This window comes from Mytilus edulis, chromosome 1 (assembly GCF_963676685.1).
Source record: "Mytilus edulis chromosome 1, xbMytEdul2.2, whole genome shotgun sequence".
In the NCBI taxonomy this organism is placed as follows: domain Eukaryota; kingdom Metazoa; phylum Mollusca; class Bivalvia; order Mytilida; family Mytilidae; genus Mytilus; species Mytilus edulis.
The window spans coordinates 54,289,251-54,306,580 of NC_092344.1; the positions used below are offsets into that span (position 1 = coordinate 54,289,251).

The window sequence follows — 17,330 nt, forward strand, 5'->3', positions numbered from 1 at the left end:
TTTAAACAAATACTCTTGCTTTATACGTTTTCAAGACGAAATAATCAACTCAAACACGCACTAACATAGAAAGGTACACTCGATTTTCTCTTTTCGATACAATTGTTACCCATTTTTTTTGATTTTTTTTCTTGAGTCACATAATTGAAGGACAGACACGAAAATCACTGAACTAATAGATTGATATGTTGTTCTCCGTCCGTGGTAAAAAAAACATGGTTATGCATTTTCTACATCCAAATTGTTAGATACCCATTTCGTCGACTTGATATCTATTTGTTCTGCTTAACTTTGTAATAAATAAACTGAAAACTTATGCAAATGGTGTTTTTAAAATAAAATACTTCGTAATTAAGCAGAAAATTTTCATTTTATTTGTTTCTATTAACTAGGAAAAAGAACCAAGGAAAATTTGAAGCTGCTTATTTCCTCACAGGAAAAGTATTTTCTCAAAGGAAAATTTGAAGCCGCAAATTTCCTCAAAGGAAATAGAATTTCCTCAAAGGAAATAGAATTTCCTCAAAGGAAAATTTGAAGACGCAAATTTCCTCAAAGGAAATATTCATGCAGCAAATTCCCTAAGAGAAATCTTTTTCCCTTGAGGAAAACTACTTTTCCTCTGTTCTGAGGAAATTGTTGAAAAAAGGGGCATAACTTTTTCAACAGTGGTGCTAGAGCCAAAACTTTTTAGGACAAATATCAGGGAACCAATACCAACCAACTTCATTTTGACTTAACTCCAAAAATTAAGGTGACAACTTTTGCACTCAGCGGAATTGTAAACTTGTCCCGGAGACTGTTCGTTACTCGATTCACTATGAAATACTATATTATGATAGATAAAGTTGTCCATAATGTCTATTCAATCGATTGTCGAATTTTGTACCTATGTCACATTTTTAGCCCCTTGAATTTGAAAACAAATTGCTTTCTTTTAAAAAAGAAAAGCAATAGGTGAATCTTAGGACCGCTGACTGGTCACCAAAAGATTGTTGCTGAATTTTTGTTTCCATTTGAATTGAAATAATTGTGAATAGAAGAAGATAAGGTTAAACTACATTTATTTAAAATATGAAATAGTGTGGATATACTTGCAAAAGTCAGTTGAAAGTAATGTTGGATTTTTGTGAATAGAAATATGTATATATACAGCTACTATTTGAATATCGACTATTTCATTTGTAGCTTGGGATTGTACATCAATTTTTCATAAACCTATTGCAAATCCCAGTTTGAACAAACCGGATGTATAATGAAAATCGCACAAACAAATTACAATATAAATTTAAGTTTGCTTTATAACTTCTGGATTTTATTAGTTGTAATTGGATTTGAACTAGCTGTCAGTAACTGCAAGTACTCTCAGATCTGTACTTAGTGTCTTTTTGTTGATGGGATGTACAAGTACTCGGTCACGTCCACTCTCTGTTTTTGTTAGATGTATTTCTATTTGTATCCATCTGATGAGTTAAGACTTTTTCAACTGATTTGTATAGTTCGTTCTTATGTTGTACTGTTCCACCACTGTCCCAGGTTAAGAGGAGGGTTGGGATCCCACTAACATGTTTAACCTCGCCACATTCTGTATGTATGTACCTGTCCAAAGTCAGGAGTCTTTTATTCAGTGGTTGTCGTTTGTTGCTGTGTTACATATTTGTTTTTTGTTCATTTTTTATACATAAATTAGGCCGTTAGTTTTCTTGTTTGAATTGTTCTACATTTGTCATTTCAGGTCTTTTTATAGCTAACTATGAGGTATGAGCTTTGGTCATTGTTGAAGGTCGTACGGTGACCTATAGTTGTTAATTTCTGTGTCACATGGTCTCTTGTGAAGAGTTGTCTCATTGGCAATCATACCACATCTTTTTTTATATTATGTGCTCATATGCATTGATAATTTTCTTGAAATAATCATAGATTTTTGTTAGATGATTAAAGCCTTATTGTTGTCAATGTTTTTATTTGTTTTGATGCTTTATATGATTACAGGATATTTGCCAGTGTTTTACCTCTTATTTTTTACGTGGCGTTGCGAGGATCTTCAGAGGTCTCCGCGTTTCACAGATTGCTCTGATGTGCAACAAGCTGGGGCCGAGGGACGTCAGGGCACGTCCCATATCAAAAAGTAGATATTTCGCTGTATAAACTATGTTAATAACAAATAATTACTAAATAATCAACGTAAATTAATATATTTTCTTTCTATTACTGGTGTTGTGAGGAAGGAAATTAAAAAAAAGTAACACAAATATTGGGATCTATGTAATTCATAAAGTTCAAGATCACAGAGTCAAATGTTGTGTTATTTCTTTGCAAAACAAGGGCTGTGCAAATTTTGCCTGCTGTAAAAATATTGGAACAGTTAAGTGTAATGTAGGTACATTAGCAGAATGCTTTCTTGTGTTAAATTTTGAGTTATTGAACTTGCATGCTAAATATCCACTTTTTGATATGGACGTGCTCTGACGTCCCACAGTCTCAGCTTGTCTGGCAAAACAGCCATTGGATGTCAGAGCAATCTCGGACAAGAGACAGGGTTGAGTCCTTCTTTCCAACATAGGTTAACGTGTAGGATGAAGTTGCTTATCAATGAAAGAAGAATGCTATCAAAATTATATTTTACAGTCATATGCATCACGGTTTGAACAATTAAAAAAAAAGTCTGAAATTAGACCCCTTACGCTAAATTTATCGTTTAACATCACATAACAAGAGATTGTTATACAAGGCTCTATGATGGAACACTTCATCTTTTGGACACATACATTGTATATTCTTATTTAACACTAGAAGTATGCACTAAATTTCCTTTAACACAGTTTGTTTTCCCAGAGTCAAAATTGTTGACGTTGTGATGATGAGGAAAAAAATGGGCTTGGGAATGAATTTATAATGATTTTTTGGGATATTTCAAAATAGTTTTAGGGATATGGGATATTTGTAAAAAATATTTATTGGGATATTAAGGGTAAACATTATAGGGATACGGGATATTGGGATAAAAACTTAATGGAATATGGGATATTGATACCCCCTAAACAAGCCTCACCTGTTACAAAGATGATAATAAATAGTTGTTCGTAAATATCTATGAATATATTTTCTGTTGACTTGATATACTCATTTACAATCAAATCTTCCCCTGGTGACTTATTGTTTTTTAAATTTTTTAATACATTTTTTAATTTCGTCTTTTGAAATGTTTCTATTTATACTTTCGTTCAGATTAATATCGTTCGGGTCAATATATGGTATGTTACACCACATTCATTAAAACAGTCTTAATCTTGACACAAGCTATTATACCAACAAAAAAGTATGAATTAAGGAAATTAAAATTCGTATAAAAATAAAGAGAAGTGGCCTATGATACAGCTATCCACCAAAGTTCAAATGAAGTGTATGAAAGCAATTAATTATAAGCAGCCGTTCGGCCTTCAATAATGAGAAAACCCAATACCGTATGATCGGCTATAAAAGGCCCAGACATGCAAAATATGAAACAATTCAAACGAGAAAAAACTAACAGCCTAATTTATAACAAAATAGTTTACGAAAAACAAATATGACAGACATGAACCAACGACTAACATATTTGTTCGTTTATCTTTCATTATTTCCTCTCCAGTTTTTTGCGTAAACCCCTGAGGGTTTACGCAGTATATATTGGACGATATCTGTAGTCTTTCGGAACACCGGATGTTATTCGGAACACTTCTGTTCTTTCTATGACCACCTTTCAAATACATGCGCAATAGCTTCTATGACCACCTTTCAAATACATGCGCAAAAACTTACTAATCTGTTGAATAAGCATTAGCATCTTAAGGTGGTATGGGAGTCTAAAATAAAAATGATAGAATTTGTTCATACTTTGCCAACAGAGCTTGGAATTGATAAAACTACTGGTAATCCTACATATTCTTTAACATCATTTACCAAGGATGAAATTTTACAAAATCATAAATCTGTCCTTCTTTCTTTTGGTATCAACATCAAAGAAAACGAAGAAAACTTGCCCTCATTATACTGGATACCTAAAGTACACAAAACTCCATATAAAGAACGATACATAGCTGGGTCTTCAAAATGTTCGACTAAACATCTTTCTAATTATTATTAAAAGTATAATTTGACTACTATTCTTTCTACAGTTAAAGATGGGCTTCAAAAATATTGTGAGGAGATATATTCTACCAGTGGTGTTAACCAGATGTGGATTGTCAAAAATTCGAAAGATCTACTGCTTAACCTTCGATCACAATCTTTGCAATTTTGCAGCAACATAAAAACTTTTGATTTTTCTACGCTATATACTACTATTCCCCATGCTCAGTTGAAAGATCGACTTCACCATCTCATAAAACATAGCTTTTTCTATAAAAATGGGAATCGTAGATACAAATTTCTTGTTTTGGGATACAATAATTCATATTTTGCTAAGAATCACACTGAATCTTCCAGAAAATATACTGAAGATGATATTATTAAAATGCTGGACTTTTTGATCGACAATATATTTGTTGAGTTTGGAGGATTTATATTTCAACAGACAGTCGGTATTCCAATGGGTACTAATTGTGCATCCCTGCTGGCTGATTTGTTTTTGTATTCGTATGAAGCAGAATTTATTCAGAACCTTCTAAAAGACAAAAAGAAAAAGCACCTTGCGAAATTCTTTAATTTTACTTTCCGATATATTGATGATGTTTTATCATTGAACAACCCATACTTCAGCCAACACTTACATCTCATATATCCCAGTGAACTTGAAATTAAGGATACTACTGATACTAGAAGGACTGCTTCATACCTTGATCTTTTCCTCAATATTGACGTAGATGGACGACTTCACACGAAAATCTATGATAAACGGGACGATTTCAACTTCCCAATTATCAATTTCCCATTTCTCAGCAGTAACATACCCTCTGCCCCTTCGTATGGTGTTTACATATCACAATTGATACGTTATTTACGTGCTTGTTCACACTATACGGACTTCATATACAGGAGTGTGCTCCTTACGGAGAAACTGCTCCAACAAAGTTATGAGGAGGACAGATTAAAATTGACACTCCGTAAATTTTATGGACACCATCACGAATTGGTGGATCCATATGATGTCTCTTTAACCAAACTAGCTAAGGACATTTTTATCACATGGTAGATTGTGGTTTGTCATTATGTCGTCTAATATTTTAATTACTAAAGTGACTTATTCCCGATTGTGACTGTTTTGCTGAATGTGAATTCGCATTACTATAAGACGTGTTTCTGTACTTGTTGATCCCAAATTCATGTATTTAGTTTACATGTTTAATGTTATATTTGTAATTCTCATCGGATTTTGTCAAATGTGTTGACGTCTTTTTATTATATTTAGGTGTTACGGATAGAAAAATTAATCACCGCCTTTATTAATTATATTAAATTTTGTACGATTATTTACGTTTGAAGTTGGATTCATAACAAACTGGACATATATATATTACAGTTAACTGTTATTAATAAGTATTACAATATGCATTTTGTTTAAATGAATTATCAGTATTTAGTTCTAATATAATCTTAAATCAATCCTAATTCTATCTCACTTTGATAGTTTTTCATATGTGACGTCAAACTGTTTCTAAATTTCATAAATTCAAATGTGGCATAACGTTTGTGCCTTTTCGCCATCGTATGTGACGTCACATTTTTTTAATTACGTTGACGCCTGGACTGATTCGGGTGTGTCTATTCTGTGTTAAACTTTAATAGCATTATGTATTCGGGTTTAGTTTTCTGTAATTAGTTAATACTTCAGTTTCATTATGTATATCTCTTTCATATTCATTTGTTAAAATTTACTGTTTGCAATAGCATGAATTGTTCTATATAATAAGGATGTTCTTATCCTGGGCATAAAAACAATGCCGTATTTGGCAAAACCTTTTCAACTTTTTATCTTCAGTGCTGTACAACTTTGTACCTTTTTCACTTTCGATCTTTTATATCTTAACAGGAACGTTAGTTTATTATGAAATTTCAATTCAATTTTTGTTTGTTTGTTTTAATAGTTTAACCTTATAGCATCTACATATTTGTACTATGGTACGGTTTTGAAAATTGTATTCATTGTGTTGACCAGCTATCCGACACGTCTTGATTCATTCACATTATAGATCACATTTCAAAAGCACACTATCAGTTTGCATTCTCAAAAATTCTGGATAAAATGTCAATGAATCCGGAGTCAAAACATTTAATGTACAAAAAATGCAGACCGTTTGACATTCGAATTCAACTATTAGATTTTCCTGAGTATCAGTGAGATGCTTTCTATTTACTATTTAGTGCGCTAAAATACTACTTGCATGCATTACTATTAAATTCACTCGTGAACGCTTATGTTCGTTTTTGTTATCTAAATACAGGACACGGCAGAAAGAGCTTTACATGTGACTTTCAAGCACGGTCATAATTACTAACGGTATTCTGACCTCGAGTTGTTTCTATTTTATTTCTTTTTTGAGTTACTGTTCTATTATAAACTTTGACAAGCTAAGGATTGTCTACCCAAAGAATAGATTCCTTAACTTTGTAACGTACATGTATTTAGACTTTTAACTTTTTTCATTCGAGCGTCACTGATGCTTTTCTTGTAGACTTAATTCGTTTCTGGCGAACATCATTTTAATTCTGGTATCTTTTAATATCTACATACCTTTTTATATAAATTGATTATTTCGAAAGTGTGTAAAGGTATTCATAAACTTCTGAATTAAGAAATTCTTCGGCAAAACTAAGTTTCCCTGTATAATGTTTGAATTGATTTAAGTAAATTCAGAAAATCCTTAAAATTTGAGATGTTTTATGAGACCAAAATAAGTCTCTTCATAAGAGGTCACAATCAATTGCATGCCACAGATTTCACCGCATACAACATCTACCATGAGAACAAAACTGAGTGCATAAATTTATATTGCGATAGGTTTGTGCAATTTGCATAAATCATCCGGTCAGTAGAAATTAGGATTTGCCAAAGAGTTATAATCGGAACCATTATGTACATTCCCAAGTAATAAATAAAATAGTCGAGCTTTAAAATAACTATTCAAATAGAAGCTGTAAATATATACTTTCAACTGGCTTCTTCTATTCACAGTCAATTATTTCAATTCAAAAGCAAACACAAATTCAGCAACAATCTTTTTGTGACCCGGCAGTCAGCGGTCTTAGGTTCATGCATTGCTTTTCTTTTTTTAAAGAAAGCAACTTGTTTTATTCCTCCCTCGCATGGAATTCGAACCCATGGTACTGAGATATCGTGACACAAAATCGCCTGCACTGTAACCGGCGCGCTAGACCACATACGATAAAGATGAAGCTCTCGGTGGAAGGGTGTTACCTTTCCACGTCGGTTTTAATCTAGCGTCGTACTACAGTACATGCTATATAAGGCATGAAGATATTATTTTTTACAGATCAGATAAATTATCTATAGTAAAGGATCCTACAAATTAATGTAAGATACAGTCACAGAAATAAATATATTTATAAGTACGTCTGAGCCAGTGACAACTCTAAAACAGATTTCTCCATCGGATCACCAGCAGTGATGGTGATACATGGCTGTGTATACATTATGTATATAAAACTCGTCTAAACATCAACCCAACAATGTTAGATCTGTAAATTCGCTTCGCAATTGTTTTGTTCTTCCCTCGCCGTGATTCGAACCCATGCTTCTGAGATATCGTGACACCAAATCGCATGCACTGTAGCCATCCCGCTAGACCACACGACCACCTGGGCTTCATAAAAATGGAGCTTTCGGTGGCCGGGTGTTACCTTTCCACGTCAGTTTTAATCTAGCGTCGTACTACAGTACATGCTATATAAGGCATGAAGATGTTATTTTTACAGATCAGCTAAATTATATATAGTAGAGGATCCTACAAATTAATGTAAGATACAGTCACAGAAAATAATTATAATTTATAATTACGTCTGAACCGTACTTATATATTTCCCTCCAGTTTATATAATCCGTTCATCCTATTTTGACTCTTTAAAATTCAAGAGTCTATCCTAAATTGAGGTAAATTAAATGGCCTTCCAAATACTTTTCGATCCCTAACATCACTGAAGAGACATTAGTTGTCGAAATACGGATATGGTGTAAAAATTTAGCACCCCGTGTTGTGGTTTACCATCTTTACCATCCAAAGTTTATTGTTTCTACTTGGCATTGAATTAATATAGAGTTCCATTTTGTTACACCATGTGATAATTTTTTTCTGCAATCGTCAATGGCAGTCAACAGGGTTTAAGAACATCAGTTGTTCAACCTGTTAGTCAAATGTGTTTTGTTAAATTATATTTTTTCACTCTTTTTGGTCTTTTGGAAATGTTGTAAGGTTTGTGCTGTATTTAGACCCCTCTTAGTTTTCAGAATCCGGATATAGTGTAAATATTTAGCCCCTCATGTTGTGGTTTACTATCTTTGTCGCAAGTTTATTGTTTCTAATTGGCATTGAATTAATATAGAGCCTCCATTTTGTTACACCTTGTGATCAATTTATTTGGCAATCGTCAATGGCAGTCAGCAGGGTTTAAGAACATCAGTTGTTCAAACTGTTAGTCAAGTTCGTTTTGTTAAATTATATTTTTTCACTCTTTTTGGTCTGTTGGATAATGTTGTTTGTGCTGTATTTAGACACCTCTTCAAAGAAATTTGTTACATGGTCCGAGAACACAATTATTTCGTAGTGCATTTCTTTTAGAACATAAATGAAAATAAAAAAAATCCCACCTGCGCTTTCTCAAAGAAACTTTTACAGTGTGTTGTACTACTTTTGGGACAGATTATATCAAAATTATAGAAAACTTCATCGGCTCCAACTCAAAATATGGACAATTTTATGTTTAGGGCGTCTTGAAATCTTTTGACAGCTTCCGAAGTGCTAATTTTCAACCTTTTTCAGCTGGACCAAATCACTACTTTCCTTTAAAATTCTGGACCCAAATTTTTTTACAGCGTAATTTCACCCCCCCTACTTGCAATTTGAGCCATTAAACATGGAGAAATAAATTTGGAAGGGGTATAAAAATTAATGGCAAGTAACCCACTGTCAACACTAGGGACTAAAATCAAGGGACGACAATTGTGGTTCTCGTATGAAAATTGCGGTTTTTATTCAACTAAATCATAGGTTTGAACGTTGTTTTCAATTTATACTTTTTATAATATCTTCATGCCTTATATATCATGTACTGCAGTACGCCGCTAGATTAAAACTGACGTGGAAAGGTAGCACACGGCCAGCGAAAGCTCTTATTTTAAGAGCCCAGGTGGTCGTGTGGTCTAGCCGGACGGCTGCAGTGCAGGCGATTTGGTGTCACGATATCACAGTAGCATGGGTTCGAATCCCGGCGAGGGAGGAACCAAAAATTTGCGAAAGCAAATTTACAGACCTAACATTGTTGGGTTGATGTTTAGACGAGTTGTATATATATATATATATATAGTTATAGTTATGTTTCATATACATATTACAAATTGGTATTGGTAAGAAACTTCCTTCGTTATTTTTTCTTTCTTTCAGATACATGTGCGTGTAAAATTTGCAATTTTGTATCAAAAAAATTTGCAATTTTGTATCAAAATGCACTCAATGGTTACTTATTGCTTGATAACTTCAGAATGACCAAAGCATTAATTAACCATATAATTCATAAGCTTAAAGTTAACTAATTTGATATTCGGGTTGTTTTTAAATGTCTAGTTCGATATATAGTACATTTATCTATCGGTTTCAGTTAAAAAGACGACGAATCTTAGTTATATGATGTGCTTATCTAAACATACTTTAATGTGCATTTTTCACTGAACATTTCCCTGTGCGATTAATTGTATTATGTATAAGTTTCATAAAATTTGGTTGAGACAAACTTTAGGCTTTGCTCATTGTTGAAGGCCGTACGGTGTCCTATAGTTGTTAATGTCTGTGTCATGTTGGTCTCTTGTGGACAGTTGTCTCATTGGCAATCACACCACATCTTCTTTTTCATACTTAAAAATAAGATAGTGAACGGAAACGAAAAATTTAGCTATTTTTCCATTTGTAAAGGGGCATAATTCTTGCGCGTGTAAGAAGCCAACAAAATCCAAACTTGATCTGTGTTTTGCGGTAATAAGCATTGTGTATAAGTTCCATAATATTTGTTTGAGGCTAGATTAAGGAATCATTAAGTTAGAGAACGGAAATGAAAAATTCAGCTATTTTTCCATTTGTAAAGGGACATAGTTCTAGCCTGTTAAAGTGAATTTGACGCCACCAAAATACAAACTTGATGGTAATAAGCATTGTGTATAAGTTCCATAAAATTTGAGTGAGGCTTGCTTAAGTTAGAGAACGGAAATGAAAAATTCATCTATTTTTTTCCATTTGTAAAGGAGCATATTACTAGAACGGTAAAAGTGACGCCACCAATATCGAACTCCATCTGTGTTTTTGGGTGATAAGAATTTTGTGTAAGTTTCATAACATTTGGTTTAGGGCATTCGACACTCTAGTTGCTTATACGTGGATAAGTTTGGAATGGGAGTATACAAAAGTACAAAAATATGCAGCATAAATATTTAATTACTTTCTCCGTTAAGGAGCACACCAGCACACGATGTCCAACATTTTTTTTCGTAATACGTATGTAACAGTAATATCAGTTGTGTGAACAGTTGTGCATATAAATATAACAGGTTTCACTCACAACGCTTAAAAAAGATAAAGAAGTAAACAAAAATTACACGCTTAGATTGCAAAAAAAAAGACAACTAATGATTATTGGCCAAAAATAATAGAGGGAAAATCACTAAATTGATGTTAAACATATATAAAGCTTGATTTTAGAAATACACTTGGGTTAATTTGAAACATGCACATCTTGATAAAAATCACATCTTGATTTAAGAAGACATAGCTAGATTTTAAAATAATTGCACAACAAAAAAATGATAAAACATGACCAATTCCATACTTTTTATGTTGTTTAAACACTTAAATTACACATGGGATGCAACACGTCTTCCGATTAGCTAAAAGTCTTTTTTCTATCAGCTCATATATTATTTTGTCATGTGACTGTCACGTCATCAACGTTTTTCCATGATGTAAAAATTGGAATTTAAGAATTAAATTAAATACTGATCGATATCAAAGTTCGTTTTAACAAGATTTGTTAGTGAAGTTTGAACTAGCTTTATTAACATCGAATACTCATAGTCCGGTGTTTCGTGTTTTTAGAGCTGTTCCTGTGTGGATCTTATAAGTCATGTCCATTCCAATTGAATTTTACCGTAAATTTTTGGTTCTTAAATTTATCTATAATTGATGTTACACTTCTGTCCCGGATTAGATACATAGGTAAATCCCTCAGAAAAGTGCTTTAGCCTGCGATATTCATTTATGTGCCTGTCAGAAGTCATGAGCCAGTACTCCAGAATTAGCTATTGACTGTTGAGTGCACTGATGGTTTTAGGTCTATTATTTAAGCATACACTATGTCGATATTTTTTTCTCGATTCAATTGGTTTAGCTTTTGTGAGGTATCGCTTCACCATCATAAGAAACATCTATCTTAAGTTTCATGAAATTTGGATAAGCGGTTCTCAAGCTACGGTGCGACATGTGGACGCCGGACAGACGGACAGACAGACAGACGGACGGACAGACGGACGCCGGACATTTGTATACCATAATACGTCCCGTCAATTTTTTTTAAAAAGCATTTGAATTCGACGAAAATTAATACTTAAAACTTTTATTTTCAGTTTTTGATAATAACTCAAAAAAGCTGCTATTCAAAGAAACATACAAGAAAAGATGAAAGACATTTTCAGTTTTACTCTTTGATTTTCGGTTAATGATATTTGCTTAAACGAAAATCTAGTGAATTACACCGGTAGTTATGTGTTTCTTAGGTATGTCATATGATATATAGATTCAAAAACTGCACCTTTTGTGAGGTTCGATATTGCTTTAACGTCTGATGGCTTTTAAAAAAAGAATAGGCCGTGTAACGTTACATTGCAAAATTTAGATATTGTCCACAATTCAATTATTATTGTACAATTTAGTCAAGTGCAAAAATGTTTCTAATTTTTCATCGAAATTTTAAGATTAAGATAGAAAATAGGCAGGATTGTTAGAATTTTTGTTATTAAATGTATTGCTTGCCGAAGCATAAGCCGGATAGTTTTATTCAGCAAGCTATCGAATGTTGGAACGAATAATATTAAGGACAATACATTATATAGTATTTACACAAAGATCAATTCTCCAAAGACTGACTGAATGCCAAATTTGATGTTTTTATTTCGACCTGAGACATTGCAACTTTTAGCACTATCCTACGACACCTATGCATATATCCTACTTAAGGACTAAATTTAGGAAATATCTTTTCTAAGAAGACTTTTGAAAACCTGACTGATGACTAAGTCATGTCCTAAGACATGATTTAGTCATAGAACAGCTTCGATGACATAGCCCCTGGTACTTAATACGACTGTATACATGTACATATACGAGTCATTTGTATTTAACTTTATTTTTTGTGTTCAGTTCAATTTAACCTACTTTCATGATTCTTATTTGTTTTACAATTGGCTAATTTGTTTATAAATACAAGTAAGAAAGAAAAAAAAACATTTAAAAATCAGTTGTTCATTTTAACTGTAATTTTACTTATATATAGATTCACAGAATAATTTTTCGGGGTTGAAAATTTCCTTTTTATTTTCAAAATCGCACATGTCATTGTATACGACTCTTTCATTCTTACAAACGGCAAAATATGGTGAGCCTTCTCTGCCGGTCCACGGATTTAATCCATTTGGTAATCCTTTACAACTCGGATATCTCACATAACAAGGTACACATCCTTGTGCAGATCTGCATTGATTTTCATCATAGTCGCCTGCAAAATAGTAAAAAAATATAGCGTGAACTCTTTACAAAATTCTTTGATATAACTTTTCTTAATTGAAATACGCAGGTTTTTTTTGTGTCTAGTGTGTTGTTATAGTATACTGTCTACAGTCATAAAAACTGATTGATTTGGAATATAATTGCTTATCTACTGGTGCAGGCATGATCTGTCGTCTCATTAAGATATTTTATCAAATGCACCCTCTAAATTGTGTAACATTCATGTTGCAGTATTACATAGAAATCAAACGTACATTTAAATATAAATTAATCAAGTATTTTTCTTTAACAAGGACACCGCCGAGATTACCTCTTATCTTTTGTAAGAACTAGTAGACATCGTTATCATCAGCTTATACAATAGTTATAGACGAATGATTTGACATTACAAAAGAATCACTTTCTGGGGGTCATCTTATAAAAAGTACAAACTAATAAAAATACAAACACTTACATGGATCTTTGTAAAGTATTCTTGACCCACAATTTGCTTTTTCAGGTTGAACACATCGGCTGATGTTTTCATCAAACAATAAAGGGTACGGACATTCTTCCACACTTTGCGTTGTGCAATCGATATATTTAGAACAACTTTCTTCATAAGTTAAAAATACAGAGTTAGATTTTTCACAGATGGCGACTGGTGAAGCATTGATTGGCAGATCTGACTTCTTGGAACCTACATAAAATTACAAAGAGAATAAACGCTTTCAGTTTAAAGTTTTACTACAGTTTAAAGAAACAAAAACATACCAAGCGCATAATATATTATCGAAAGATCTCGGTTGTTCAGAGCATGCACTTATTTGGCTTTTTTGTGTATTAATAGGTTCTTGAACAGTCCTATTCTTCATAGTCAATATTCAATCTTGTTCAATTTTTCTTAATCGAATCTGCATTTGTTTTGCATTTACTAGTATTAAATTCGAGTTAAAAACTTGTGTATCGTAACTTTGTTAACTAATATATCATACTGAAATTGAGATTAAACTGATGTAACACAGTGGTAACCAATTCATGACAAAATAAACAGCTGCGTCATGAGTGCATGATACGCCCTTCGTCTTGTGTGAGAAGTTTTATGCTGCTGGACGTTTCGTCCCGGAGGGTATCACCAGCCCAGTAGTCAACACTTCGGTGTTGACATGAATATCAATAATGTGGTCATTTTTATAAATTTCCTGTATACAAAACTTTGAACTTTTTGAAAAACTAAGGATTTTCTTATCCCAGGCATAGATTACCTTAGCCGTATTTGGCACAACGTTTTGGAATTTTGGATCCCCAATGCTCTTCATCTTTGAACTTGTTTGGGTTTATAAATATTTTTGATTTGAGAGTCACTGAGGAGTCTTATGTAGACGAAACGCGCGTCTGGCGTACTAAATTATAATCCTGGTACCTTTGATAACTATTTACACCACTGGGTCGATGCCACTGCTGGTGGACGTTTCATCCCCGAGGGTATCACCAGCCCAGTAGTCAACACTTCGGTGTTGACATGAATATCAATAATTTTTATAAATTTCCTGTATACAAAACTTTGAACTTTTTGAAAAACTAAGGAATTTTTTATCCCAGGCATAGATTACCTTAGCCGTTTTTGGCACAACTTTTTGGAATTTTGGATCCCCAATGCTCTTCATCTTTGTACTTGTTTGGGTTTATAAATATTTTTGATTTGAGTGTCACTGAGGAGTCTTATGTAGACGAAACGCGCGTCTGGCGTACTAAATTATAATCCTGGTACCTTTTATAACTATTTACACCATTGGGTCGATGCCAAGTTGCTGGTGGACTTTTCGTCCCCGAGGGTATCACCAGCCCAGTAGTCAACACTTCGGTGTTGACATGAATATCAATAATGTGGCCATTTTTATAAATTTCCTGTATACAAAACTTTGAACTTCTTGAAAAACTATTTTCTTATCCCAGGCATAGATTACCTTAGCCGTATTTGGCACAACTTTTTGGAATTTTGGATCTCCAATGCTCTTCATCTTTGTACTTGTTTGGGTTTATAAATATTTTTGATTTGAGCGTCACTGAGGAGTCTTATGTAGACGAAACGCGCGTATGGCGTACTAAATTATAATCCTGGTACCTTTGATAACTAATTATGCAATAATCATAAATAATTTCTGAGATACGGCGTGACATGTGAAAAAAAACCCGTTGTTTTTACAAAAAAACTCACAACAACTGTAAAATAAAATTTTGAATCGTCACAACAAAATATACAGAGTCTTTAGAGTAATATAACTAATAAGTGTGTAAAGTTTTAAGCAATAGTCATTAATGGTTTTTAAAATACGATGCAACATGTGAAAACCCCCCTCTTTTTAACAAAAAAGTCAATAACTCCAAAATAACATTTGGAATCATCACCAAAAAGTATACAGATCTTTAGATTAATATAACTAAGAAGTGTGTGAAGTTTAAATCAATAATCAGAAATCGTTTTGGAGATACAGCGCGACATGTGAAAATTACACCCCCTCCCCTGTTTTAGTTATAAAGTCCCGTAACTCAAAAAGTTTAAATCCTATTTTCACAAAAAAAAAATACAGATCGCTTCACCATCATAAGAAACAACTATCTTAAGTTTCATGAAATTTGGATAAGCGGTTCTCAAGTTACAGTGCGACATGTGGACGCCAGACAGACGGACAGACGGACGGACAGACGGACGCCGGACATTTGTATACCATAATACGTCCCGTCAATTTAAAAAAAAAAGCATTTGAATTCGACGAAAATTAATACTTAAAACTTTTATTTTCAGTTTTTGATAATAACTCAAGAAAGCTGCTATCAAAGAAACATGCAAGAAAAGATGAAAGACATTTTCAGTTTTACTCTTTGATTTTCGGTTAATGATACTTGCTTAAACGAAAATCTAGTGAATTATAGTGATAAATCACACCGGTAGTTATGTGTTTCTTAGGTATGTCATATGATATATAGATTCAAAACTGCAACAAGTGTATTACGATATTTCTCCACTGGAGAGAGTATAATTTTGATATTTAAAGCGCGAGGCTTGTCGAGCTTTTTAAAACAATTAAGATTCAAATGTTGAGAGTGGAGAAATATCGTAATACACGAGTTATAGTGGTGAAATCTGTTTCTGTAATGATTTTTATCCTTCCTTTTCAAACATTTGCAGAAAGTTTTGTTCGTTATAATATATGACGCCATCAGGCATGGTCGCCTTTTTTCATAATGTCACAATAATTCAGAAGAAATAAAGAAAATTTAACATTACAATTAAATTTCAACCAATCATTTGCTGTGAACATATAATTCACTAGTGACGAGGAATGTCATTTTCTCACACCGCTCAGGAAATGTGAAAGTAGCACAAAATTTAGAGAAACTATATCATAAATTGAAAAAATCTTGCTAAACGGATAGTGATCCTAGTTACTTACATTTGTCATGGTCAGAGCCTTTTTCTACACATGTCTTTGTTTCTTCTTCATACACTTGATCTTTCTCACACTTATATTTATGCTGTAAAGTCCCAAAACACAAATAAAATACACCGCAGTCTGATGGATCCCTTTTCCAGTGTACTTTCTTTGACCCATCACAAATATTAGTTGAGCATACGGGAATAATGATGACAGTGAATGCAATGATAGTAAGAGTATTCATCTTTGTTTGTGTTTAAGGTACTTCGACTTTGAATTCAGTTGTTATGAGAATGAACGTACTCTTGATCTCTGTTTTAAACAAGTTAGTCCACCTACTTTCATTAAACAATAAAGCACTAATCATTACAACTACCACGCCAGATACACAAACATGCACATTTACCAAGTATTTAATGGACTCTCTCCCAGTAACATTACTATTTTGCTCGTCTTTTACTTTCATGTTTTATTTCCGTGCTTCTAATTTCTGACATCACAACCTGAAGAAGGGTTAGTCAGGTAATTTATTAAATTAATTGCATCTGTAAATATTTACTTACGATTGGGATGGTCTTACTATTTTGGCGGAAGTAATTTTAACATATAGGGACTGACATTCAAGTTATTTAAAAACAAGTTGCTTTCTTTAAAAAAAAAAAAAGCAAGACATGAACCTTAGAATCGCTGACTGACGGGTCACCAAAAGATCATTGCTGAATTTGTGTTTGCTTTTGAATTGAAATAATTGACTGTGAATAGAAGAATCCAGTTGAAAGTATATATTTACAGCTTCTATTTGAACAGTTATTTTAAAGCTCGACTATTTTACATATTTTTCCCGATGATAACCCATTGGCAAATCTAAATTTCTACTAACAGGATGACTTATGCAAATTACACAAACCTATCGCAATATAAATTTATGCACTCAGTT

The 17,330-nt window shown here is 33.0% G+C and overlaps 1 protein-coding gene across 1 annotated transcript; it reads right to left on the reverse strand.

Annotated features, from left to right (window-relative positions):
- Nucleotides 1-10,616: 10,616 nt before the first annotated feature.
- On the reverse strand, nt 10,617-16,902 carry LOC139484964 (uncharacterized). Its single transcript, XM_071269033.1, has 3 exons — nt 16,412-16,902; nt 13,432-13,656; nt 10,617-12,966 (listed from the first exon to the last, which is right to left on the reverse strand). Exons 1-3 carry the CDS (start codon nt 16,635-16,637, stop codon nt 12,731-12,733), a joined length of 687 nt encoding a protein of 228 aa, XP_071125134.1. The 5' UTR covers nt 16,638-16,902; the 3' UTR covers nt 10,617-12,730.
- Nucleotides 16,903-17,330: the final 428 nt, after the last annotated feature.